General features: G+C 41.0%; 1 protein-coding gene across 5 annotated transcripts in view; it reads right to left on the bottom strand.

Annotated features, from left to right (window-relative positions):
- Nucleotides 1-12,595, bottom strand: part of LOC116064925 (neuronal tyrosine-phosphorylated phosphoinositide-3-kinase adapter 1) — a 51,805-nt gene that overhangs the window by 36,604 nt on the left and 2,606 nt on the right. For 2 of the 5 annotated variants that reach the window (XM_031320308.2, XM_031320309.2), the window contains exon 1: nucleotides 12,086-12,264. The exons of 2 other annotated variants lie outside the window; for them this stretch is intronic. In XM_031320308.2, the coding sequence (XP_031176168.1) occupies nucleotides 12,086-12,136 (51 nt within the window). In that variant the 5' untranslated portion in view covers nucleotides 12,137-12,264. Of the gene's footprint in view, nucleotides 1-12,085; nucleotides 12,268-12,595 lie in introns of those variants that run through there. One more of the 5 variants, XM_031320312.2, reaches the window with a different exon arrangement.

The following is a 12,595-nucleotide window of genomic DNA, read 5'->3' as shown; positions in this document are numbered from 1 at the left end:
GAGATGGGAGGGGGCACGGTGAAAAATGGGGGAAACCAATAAATAGAGAGTCACTAAGGGATCAACCGGGCTGAAGATAAATATGATTAGGCGGAAAACGTAAAATTGGAGACAGGCTGATGGAAGGGAATATCGAGGAAGGGAACATGAGAGTGGAGGGAATAAGCAAATGGAGGCGAGGAAGAGAGGATAGAAAAACAGTGAAAGGCAGCCAGACTACAAGAATGGGGGAGGGAGGTGAAATCAAGCCTCTTACACTAGTTGCTGTGTGTGGTCTCCTAGCAACACTGTCAGCCATGCATCTCTTCCTTAACCACTGAATATGCAACAACGAAGGACGTCAGCCTCGTCATACGTGATGATCCCTGGGTTAAACTTCACTGCTGCTAGATTTGTACCTGATGCCCAACTAACAATGTATCTCAAGTATCTTAAATGGAGAAAGCATCCTTCTCCAATAGCAACCATACAACCTTGCTGCTGAATTCATGACGTACTGAGTTACACACTACACACGTTGCAAAGGCTGCTACTTTGACATAAGTAGTCATCCAAAATAGGAAATCTGTCTAATATATTTAAAGGAATAACATGACACTTTTATTATAAATGCTTTCAAGGTTGATTTGAAATATTTTATTTGTCAGTTGAATCCCTCCTGTCACATCAGCTGCAAGTCTTTAAGAAGCCAGTTATTAAGCATGAAAATCAGGTATAGATGTTTGCAGCATAGTAACATTTTATCAACTGTCACAGTAGGAAAGAGAGCCTTGAAGCGAGATAGATTACATTAATGTGAGCTTGGAGAATAAAATACTGAGACTGGAATACTAAAACAGGAGCTCCATGAAATCCCAGCTGGTTGTGATCACTGATCTACAAACAAATGCTCACGTTGATCTTGTCAAACACCAACTTCCACGTGCTCGATGGTCTGAACAAAAGCATGAGACGGATAATGAGTACATAATTCGGTAGGTAAAACGTTCCCAGCCACTTGTTTATAATCTTTATTTCCCTTTATCAAACATACATCTAGCGCAGAGGCTTGTGTGACGTGACAAGATGTGTCATTTCAGCCCAGTCTCATGGCAGTTTGTGAAATGGTGACGTTATTAATCTATTGATTCGTGTACAGGGACACGATTTTGCCGTTTATTTCGTGGTGGTGAGGACCAATTTGAAAGTAATGTATTTCAAAGGGAAGCATCTTTCGTGATAACAGCACGATTACAGTAGAGAGTAGTACTGAAAAGCCGAAAAACAACACAGGACTTTCACCCTGGAGACCGGGGATCGCGTCCTGCGTGTGGCAATTCCTTTCCGCGTTCTTTTCCTAACCACAACCGTCCTGATGTTGTAGCGCGTCCCCCAGAGACCGGGGATCGCGTCCCGAGTGTGGCGGTCCATCCCGTTGTTCTCGCCGGCGTGTGGCGTTTAATTTCCCCGTTGTTGCGTCCCCCAGAGACCGCGGATCGTGTCCCGGCAGCCGTTGTTGTCACGTCTACCATTTAATTTCCCCGTTGTTGCATCCCCCAGAGCAGGCAGTAGCTCATGGCAGTTCGTGAAATGGTCATGTTCCCATTTCGTGGTGACCACCACGAAATAAACGAGAAAATCGTGTCCCTGTACACGAATCAATAGAGTAAAATAATGTGACCATTTCACGAACTGCTGTGAGACCGGGTTGGTCATTTCATCACCACGGTTGGCAAAGCAAAACCTGCTTTCAGAAGATAAATATTGACCAGTGCCAGGAACTAAGGTCTGCAGAGGATTAATTTCCTTCCTTCTTATGAACATCTGGTTAGTATCTACTTTTTCACATTCAAACAATGCACAACTTACCTGTTTCAAACTCTTTAAGGCACATCTTGGGTGGTGACTGTGATTTTGGGTCATGGTAGCATGGTCGTTCCAATGATATCTGTCCATTGATTGTCATTAATAACTAAGGCATAATGAATAAGTTAAAAACCTGCATAGTAATAGAGTGAAACTGAAAAGTAATGTTTACAAACCATTTACAATACCAGTCAAAAGTTTGGACACGCTTTCCATGACAGAGCTAGTCTGTTTCCGGTCTTTGTGCTAAGCTAAGCTAACAGGGTATTTACTGCACAAACATATAAGTGATATCAATCTTCTCATCTAACTCTCTGCAAGAAAGAGAATAAGCATATTTTACAAATTGTCTAACTTTTCCCTTCTGAGAAAGTGTCAAAGACTAGTTTGTATTCCAAAAGTTAACTTTGTGCAGATAAAGTCATGCTGGCAAAATATTAACGGCCAGATGTCTCACACTTTCTGTTCACAGAAGCTCAACTTGCAATGAGAGATACTGTCCTAAACATTTGGTCAGTCCGAGCATTTATGCAGTATCACACCATTAAGCATTAACAATTAGCAGAAGGTGTTCTGATGTGGACAGGATATCCCTTAACACATCAAGGGAACACTGACACACTCAACCTTTCATAACATCATCACCAATAGAGTGATGGTGTAGAGTTCACCTATTGCTAGCAAGAGGTAATGATCCAGGTATCAGCCTACAGCTTTTTAAGGACGCAATAGTTGCTCCTTTCAAAATTTGAGAAATTAAATTAGGCGTGACATAACCAATCACCCTATTTCATTGTTTGTGGATGTTTCAATCCTCTGACAGCAGTATTGCACATGCAGACTCAGAGACATTGGAAAGCTTGGGCTCTGCCAGGTCGACCTGCAGGCTAGAAAACCTTTCAAGCAACATGCCCTGTGGGCTTTTACACACCAGTTAGGACAAAAACAAAATCAGTTCAGCTCGCCCTAACAATAAAACAGTGACCTAAGGTAAAACCTGCTCGAAAATCCAAGCAACCAGAAAGATGCGTCTGGTAGTGTGACCAGTCTTCTGTCTGTAACTGTTACTATGGGAGTCCAACGCTCTCTCTTGTGTCTTGTTGTCCTAACTATAGCCTGCTCTGGGTCGCTCCTCCAATCTCGCAAAAAGTGTTCATATACTAGATATTCTGACCTACTCAGCAGGCACAAATGCATTTTGTGAATTTAAAATATGGAGGGAGAAAAAATCTCAGCACAGATTTTTTTTGCACATTGAGCCTAATTAATATGTATTTTAAAGTGTGTCTGTGGTAAGAAAAAAATATTTATTTTAATTATTCAAATAATTCCCTCATTGTGCATCACTAAACCAGAAGTCACCCTTTGCTGCTATAGAGCATTGCCTCAACTTCTCTTTCTTTCTTCATGTACTGCCCTTGTGTGCTGAACGCTCTACAATATTGCATTGTGCAGTAAAACGCCTGTGGCTGATGAGAATGGACAGGAGGAGGAGGAGGAGGAAGATGTAGAGGCTGATGCATCACTCAAGGCCAGGGATGGAAGGCACATAAGAGGCATAGATGAATTTTGCACAGTTTTTCTCTTGACCTCTTTCTGGCATTTTGCACATAAAAATAAGTAAGTATTTTTAGTATTTTATAAGAATGGTCACGTGGAATAAATCATGTTGCATCATTCTTTTTGGGGTCAAAAACCCAAATACACTTACTTAAATATACATGCACAACACTTCGCACTCCTTGGATTTGCCTCCTTAGCGTTGTACAACCTGAGTGACCACTAAATTTTTCATGGACTGCAACCAAAAATACCCTACAAAAAAGCTTTCACTGTTCCCACACAGCCTTGAGCCACAACAAACTTGCAGAGATGCTTAGTGTTTGTCTCAACTATGCACCTTTCCTGCCAACAAATTAATCTATTATTGTCGGTGTGTGATTGCATAAGTAAACATCTGTACAATGTGTGCATCATTAATGGTTAAAAATGTATAGAGCTGCAGTTACAGAGTGTAACATGCTATAGAAATCAAAAATAACACAATACTCATCATTAGCTCCCTGGTCAAAAAGAGACGGCCAGTGTATGACCCCCGAGCCCCGTTTCCCACCTCAGTTTGCCCTTGCCTTCATCATCTTCTGCTAGGATCTGCAGTAACCAAGGTGACCCACTGCACTTAGCATGTATGAACACTTACAGGCTTACAGTTCCACATGTCCTTATACAACACTGGACACGTTTTCATTTAGTCTATGTTGTTTACTTTTTCTGTCGCACATATAAAGGGTTCAAAACGTTCACATCACAGAAAAAAGAAGCAGAAAAGAGAGAGAAGAAACAAAAATTGAACAATGAAAATCAATCAAGAAAGCAACGTGTAGAATGTGTGCAGCATGAGCACTGTGTGCAATAACAAGTCCTCCAAACAATACGACGATATAGGTCGTTTATTCCTACTCTCTAAAATGACCCATAGGAGCATTTCATATATTAGCGCCCCTAGCGGTGCCAGGAAATCAGACCCACAGGAGTATTTACTGCCCTTATATCTAAAGGTAATGCTCGCAGTTTAAAACGCGCCGTTGACGTTGTGAGACACAATATCTACTTAAAGTTTAGGAAAAAAATCGTGGTTTGGGTTAAAATCATGGATATTTGCTATTTACTTCACTTCAGGCTATGCACGTGACGCAGAACGTGACATAGTTCTGTTTGTTCCATAAAGCTAAAAAAACCCCGAATGGGACCCAAAGCTGGGTCTCCTGCGTGAAAGTCCTGTGATTGTTTGACTCATCCACCACCTGCCACACATAACTTCAATTCAAGCGTGCATTTGCGTCTAATATAATTCATCTATGATTTACGTGCTCTTATCATGGATGTATAATGGGCTCTTATACTTCGTCAACTCACCTCCTGCTTTGCTCCCGTCAGAATTACTACGGCCACTAGAGGGCACAGTCACTGTAAGCGTAAATATGGCTCGTAATTGCAACTTAAACGACTTATGCAGGCGTTTTTCGGGGAAGGACAGTCTCCATTACATATGGTGTGACGGACGAAGACATTATTCAGGACTGTACATTGAGTAAATCCTCTTGTCCATCACATTACAAAAAAAGAGAGGAATCACCTCATTATATACAAAGAGAAAGTCTCTGTTTTGTTTGCTCTTTATATTTGGATGTGAAACCCAGACTGTGAGGTATAGCGCTGCAGGGAAAAGAGTAAGAACTTAAAAAAACCTCCATGCTCACCCCCGTGCATGAGGGGAAGAGCTCCACTCTGCAGCTGCACATGCTTCACTGAGCCAGCATCCCTCTCTAACCAAGATCTGACTTATTTTAGATGTGGATTAACCAGCAATATTGCCTGCCTCCCTTTTAGTTTTTTTCATTTTAAGTCTTTTCTTTTTTTTCTTGGATATTTATTAAACAAATACTGACCATATAGAAATCCACACTGTCAGATATAAGTAATCTTTCCACAGTACATGATGTTCCTTATCTCAAATGGAAGTGAGGAATGTCTTGTCTGCTCTACACAACAACATGGATGATCTCTCTGAGCCAAATCAAACCTGCTTGAACCAAAGCTAAACCTATTTTATGATCCAGAGCAGCCAGACTTCACTACATGTGCTTACTGTCTACTGATTCAAATTCCATCGTTTTGATTTATTTGATTCACCGATTTAAAAAAAGAAGCTAAAAACATCATAACCCTCGGCACATAGGCTGTCCCTGCCCCAACAAGACCAACCTCATAAACTATTCAGCAACAATTAAGCAAAGCCTACTAGCCCAAAGCAAAACAGGGATCAACTCAACATCACTGTAAACTAGACATATGATTTGCCTCCCAGCAGCTTGTAGTGGGCTTGACTAAAATCTCAAAAAGAGCTATAGTAGATTTTAAAGTGCCTTAGAAAGCCTTGTTTGCAGTGCAGTATTTAGTGAGAGGCTGAAGAATGGCAAATGGACATTCATTTCATGGTCATTTCTATCTAAAAATCTAATTAAACATCAGAATTATTATAATAAACCTGCTGGTGCACTTGCTGAGTTGAACCTTCTCCTGACTGAAAGATGGAGCGGCAGCGGCAGCAGCAGCAGCAGCGTTGGTGTGATTAGCAAAGCCAGATATAGGCCACAAGTGGTCTTCCAACATTCAAATCATCCTACTCCTTGTGCTCAAAATCCCCCGATAAGCGAGTCATAGCGTAGGTTGCACAGAATAAGCGCGTACACACACACACACACACACAGACACACAGACACACACACACACACACACACACACACACACACACACACACACACACACACACACACACACACCGGTTATTTAGACCTTACAGTGTTGTAGAGAAAATAAAGAGCTTGAGTGACAAAGCTAATTGCTGGTGAAGCATACACACTGCCACCTCTGAAGGTTATATATACACATTCTCTATGTGTGTGTGTGTGTGTGTGTGTGTGTGTGTGTGTGTGTGTGTGTGTGTGTGTGTGTGTGTGTGTGTGTGTGTGTGTGTGTGTGTGTGTGTGTGAATTAAAAAATCACATCAGACACTTTTTTAAGAGTTGTTGAAAATCATGTCAGACATGTCAGAGCATTTTGAGGGTCTGTACCTCAAGCTGAAAAGCAAGAGAAGTGGTACAAATGTACAGGCTTGTTGGCCTTACAGGTGTGATTGGCAGGTTTTCAGCTCAGGGTCTCACTTGAGCAAGTCCTATTCCTGTCATTCCCGCTGTTCACTGCACTAAGAGTGATACAATGAACAGGCATAACTGGGGCAAATGGCAGGCGATGGCAGATCACAGGGTGTCTGATTCAGGCAGTGTTTTCTTATATATGGTTCTTCCCCCCCCCAAAAAAAAGATCATTGACTTTAACAAGATGATTATGAGTGGCTTGTGTAGAGACTTGTTTTGGCCCAAGTGGCTCCCATCCAGAAATGTGAGTGTAACACTTGTACAGTCTCACCTCTGCTATATCGGCTGCAACCGTGTAATTGTTTTTGATACACCAATGTTCTCGACACATTGCTCTGAACCGGCATTGTTTATTTGCCAGTGATTGTGTAGAAAAATTGCCATTTGAAAAAAAATCAGTCAGATTCTCAATCTCTTAATTTACCCAGAATTGAAACCTATTACAGGGCTTATAATAAAAAAAATGCAATTAAAATAATTGGCAAACAGATATATGCTATATAGAAAAAAAGACTTTAAGATCACCTTCTTTAAAGGGGCTGTACTCGAAATACTTAAAAAAACAGCGGGCTGGGATTGCCTCCACACGGCTAACGCAGTTCTCCAATATGTGACATACCTACGTTTTTTCATGGCCACATGCACGCCAGACCGGCTATTAAAACAAAGAATAGAGACGCTCGGATGACAACACACAGAGGGAGTGTAACTTTATTCTCTGGTTAGGACACCATTACTCCACTATAGCTATAGCAAATATGTGTTTGCTGCTATATTAAGTTCTGAATATCAAGTACAGCCCCTTTAAATCTCCAACATGTTTGTATTTGAATCATCAAAAATCAAAGTTGGAGCTCCTTTTGCTGACACCTAGCCAATCAGCTGGGATTCTTTTCAGGACAAATAACATTTACAACACATACAAGTCATCCTGCATTCAGATTTGCATTTCTGAAGTCACTGTATATAGGCTACTCGCCTATTTCACATATGGTTGCTGAACCCTGAGTTTTTGCTGGTGACCTTTAATGAATGAATTGCTCCTGTGAGATACTTCTGCAAACATTAAGCCACCTACACATGATAAGCGATTTGCTCTCTGCGCACCGCTAGGTAGGGCGCAGAGCAAAGCGCAGAGAGCAAATCGCAGGTATTCGTCATCAAGGGTAACAAGAAAGCTTTTTCCCGTTGCTAGGTAACAACAGCTGTTATCTTATTGGTTACGCTTTCGAAAGGTCAGCGGCAACTAAGTCAAAGTTGAAATAATTTTGGCAAATCCGAGCAGTGCGCGACGCCAGGGGTAGCGCAGCGCATAGTTGGGTGGCACTGCTCTCCCCATAGAAAATCAATGGAACGGCCAGCAAAAAGCGGTTTTGCCACCTATCACGTGTAGGCAGCTTTATGCTCCATGTCAGTTTCAGACCCATGTAGGCAGTGACATGTTAGGACAACAATGATGTGGAACATACATTTTCGCTGTTTGCAACACACAGCTGCCAGAAAAATATGTTACTGCCTCCTAATGATTTAGTTAGTCAAGGTCTTTTGAAGGTCTTTGGTGAATTACTGAGTGTCTTTAATGAGAATCGGGGCAATAACACATGACTCTAAACCACTTTGGACCATTTATGCATGCTGAAACATGTATAATTCAAAATAGAGCTACAACGTGCTCTGCTAGTAACTCCATTTCTTGCCAATTACTGTTCTCACATAATGATGCTTAAATGACTATGCTAAGGGCTTATTGATAATAAAAAAAAGATACTGGCACACGAACACATGTAAACATATTGCTTTCTGTCCCAAATACTTGCATGGTTATCCATGTGGAAGATACTGCAGATACATATAAATAGGTAGTGATTAACATGGCTTGAGACTGGGACCTCTGTGCCAACAAGAGAGGAGTAACTGTTGGCTCCTAACTTTATTTATTTTGCATGGTACCATGCGAATGGTTATGAAAGGTTTAATGAGAAGGAAACAGAGGGGGAATGAACAAAGATGAGTTGCCTCAAGGAAATCATTACCACACATCATTACTCTTGACTACACACTGCAATGAAGACTTGGGTGCTGTAAGAGGCTTACAGACCAGAAAGAACGCATTTAAAAGGGAGCATTTAATTTGAATTTTCACTGGTTAATTTGGACATGTACATCCCAGACATCCTCCGGTCAAACAAGGGACACGCATGTATGACCTTATGGATCACCCAGCGAGCCACAAACAAAGGGAGCTCCCAAATAAAGCAATAAGAAGCCAGTGGGTATTTGTAGAGCAAGTGGGTGCATGGGATGTCTGTCCATTTCAAATTTCACCATGTTTTTTTCAGCCCCTACATCCAGTGCATCACGTTAAAAAAAAAAAAAAAATGGAATGCTATCAGACAAATAAGATTACAATCATTTCTTAAGCAGAGCAAGTATTCTGTATGCCGTTATGATATCTGTTTAGAGAGGAGGAGTTGAGAGTCGTAGACACAGCTTAAAAAAAATCTAATGGGATTCAATTATTTTTTTTGGTTCTTTTTGGTCTCCCTCTCTTTACTGGACAGCGTATTAATAAAGAGCCAGGAGAGACAGAAGACAAAGGGGAATGACATCTAACAATGTCCAAGGCAGGATTTGCACCCATGATACCACTGGTAAATGGCATTCCCTTTAATCAAGGATCCACCAGAGAGAGAACCTTCACACCTATTTATAAAACAACACTATGACTGACTCAAGTGCATGAAAAGTTGATTTAATCCACAAGGAATTTAGCAGGGTTTAATGTTGATGCGAGATTCAACAATTTGCGTCATTATGATAATATACAATACTAATACAAAGGTAATTTAGGTAATTAATTCGATTTAACCTACATTAGTGATGGACGGCTTAAGATTAAAGGGGCACTCCACACATTTTCATGGTTTTTCAGTTTGTGAAAACAAGTGTCTGATGTTAGCTTTTTGAGCAGCTGAAGTCTGAAAAAATGACCCTGATGATGTCACACCGATGTCACCAGGGTTATCTAAGCTCGGTCTTCATTCATAAATTTATAACATACAGCCTGTGTTTCAACCTGGGAGCATGAAGTTTACCAGGAAGTGAGCATATCACAAGGGTTTTTATTGAGATGCATTATGGGAAGTGTAGGATCCAGCCTTACAAGTGTCATCTAAAGTCAGGATATCTCTGCCGTTTCAATTTTGACCAATATTTTTTCCACTTTTGAATGCAATAGTTCTATGAAATAACAACATACATCAGCTTTGCTAACTCCCTTTCTAATTAGAAGTGCTCTATATTTTGTATATGAGGAAATTCAATAGCAAGATGAAACACCCCTAGCTTTATTAATAGATTAACAAGCTTGTTGATTTAAAAAAAAAAAAAGAACATCTCATGCCACTCAAGCAACACCTCCATAATATATACAATTCCAAGATAACAGCCAACTTCTACACACATGAAGAGGAATAATACAAACTTAAATTCACCTCATCTTGACAGTTTCCCATCATCTCTGAGCGGACACAGATGTAAACAGACATTAGTATGGAGTTACACTGATACCAGTACTGAGACAAAGATGTCAGTCACAACTTTGCAGAGCCCAAAGTGACATATTCAAATGTCTTGTTTTGTCTGAACAAAAGTCCAAAACCCAAACGTACTCAGTTTACTATTATATTTGACAAAGAGAAGCAGCAAACCCTCCCATTTGATAAGCTGGAATATGACAATGTGGAGCATTGTTTTATTATTTTTGTGAAGCACAGTGATGGGAGAGAAAACTGTGGCAAGATTCAATCCAAAACCACTAGGGGCAAACTTTCCCCTGAGCTAAACAGTTATCTTTTCTACTCGTAGTAAACAAGGTGAATTACTTCTCAGACCCGAATAACCAGAAATGTCTCCATTGGGATGATCACTGAAACCTACACACACAGCCAGAAGCACAGTTTATAAATCCTAACTGATAGCAGTCACTCATGTTGCCCATGTGCTGCAGTGGAAACAAGTCTTCATCATTTCTCATGCCATCTCCCTCTGACAAAGCTGAGAGAATCAAGATGGTGAAACCACAGATGGAAGAAGCACCTGTTCTCTCCTTAAAGAAACAACAATGCACACTGAAGCCAGCTAAACATGTCTACAGTGGTATTGACTTGGAAATATCTGCACGACTGGCCAGTAGTAGCTATATATATATTACTTTTAACAACCTATTGACTGCTGGTGCTCAAACTCTAGGGAAACAATCTCTTTGGGTGCTCCGAGAAATCCACAGCAAGAAAAGAAGAAAAAAAAAAATCCATTACTGCTCATCCAGACAGGAGTATCCACTCGACTAGAGAAATGGGCTTAAAATGTCAGCATCTGCCACGTATGTCGCACATCCATCAGTCCCTCTCCTCTCTGGCCCTGTGTGGGCCTTCCCTCACCCTTTCTGACTCCAGTATATTTGTGTATTCATTCAATCTTCCAAACTTAATACTGAATTGCTCATCCTTTTTGGAATGAGACATGATGTAGGCCTACACTGCCGGTCAGAGCAACTGAATCATCCACTTTATGGACAAAAGCTCAAATGTAGTCAGAATCCTTTCTCCTTTATTGAAAACACTGGTCACATTTATTCTTTCTGTAAATACATCATAAGCTCTGCCAAATTTCATTAACTCTTAACCAAAGTATCACCATATATCACCATGCCATTTATTTGCTGCCACATACAGTTGCTGTTTCCTGATTTAATCACATTTCTGGACTGAATTTGGGATCACCAGTCAAGCAAGGACAGGTTGTGCGGGCCCTGGTTTTGTTTCTGCATTTAAGACACACTGCACAGTATGTGTGGCTCACAGCATGCACTCAATGACCCCACAAACTCACAGCTGCTCAAAACCATCCCCGCTCCCCTCCTTTTGTACCAATTTGTGCTTAAACCAAACAGCATAAGAGTCACATATCAGATCTGATGTATCTGTATCTGTTAGCCTAAGCAGGACTTAAAGTCATAGGCAGATGTTCTGCCATTATTCTGCTCCAAGGTCAAGCAAGACTGACTGGTAATTAGTTTCATTTTATATTTCAGTTCAATTTCAGGCAGATAGTGAAGTATCCAACGTGCTTCATCCCTTAAACCCATCATCCTGTTTCTACATTCACATAGGAATGTCTGTTATATTCAGTAGAAGTTGCAGTTTTGTGATATTTGCAACCAATCTTTTTAAAATCTCACATTGTTTTGTAGCAGTACTAGCTGAGATTCCTGCTTATTTCAAAAATAAAATGTCAATTCAATCTAGATATACCATTTCCAGCCAAGTCAAGCAGCCTTCTCTGATTCTTCCAAACACTGAAAGATATATTAAAGCCATGCAGTCAGGTAGAGAATAACTATAACAAACGTTTTCATTTTAAGCTTGTGGTGGGGTGGTGAAGAAGAATTCTGTGTGTGATGGTCGTTTTGAGTGGCTGTCACGCCCGGAAAAGGGGGGAAATAAGCAGTGTTGACTAACCTTAATTTCACGTTTATTTCCCAACCCCTCGATCCTTGTGGATCGTCTCATACAGGATGTAAGGTGTGATACTGCGGCAGTTCATCGGGTATCATCTTTAAAAACACATGTGATGATCGAGGCTCTCCTCATCCAGACGCCTGGCTCTCCCGCACCTCAAAGACGCGCCAACACATCATCACCTGGCTGCGCACAAACACACAAGCATCACCAGCGTATTCACAATCAGAGTAACTACCGCCCATTCACACAGGCACCATACAACCCTGCTACACTCTTGTTATCCGTAAACATGCAGATGTTTTCCATCATGGCCTTGCAGAAAGAGGCTCCTCACGCTGACACTGATGGGGTGTAGGTATTTGATTAATAACGCCGTGCATGCTCCAGCATCACCTGTCAGCTGATTGAGGCTTGTTTTTTAGTGAAATATTTATAAGGTCTGTCACGACTGAACTTAAACGCGGGCTGTGGGTTGCATTGCGCGGTCGGTGTTGCCATATCTTCCCA

The sequence above is a fragment of the Sander lucioperca genome, chromosome 13, assembly GCF_008315115.2.
Source record: "Sander lucioperca isolate FBNREF2018 chromosome 13, SLUC_FBN_1.2, whole genome shotgun sequence".
NCBI lineage: Eukaryota > Metazoa > Chordata > Actinopteri > Perciformes > Percidae > Sander > Sander lucioperca.
The sequence above is the reverse complement of the archived record's forward strand: the minus strand, read 5'-3'. Positions and strand labels throughout refer to the sequence as shown.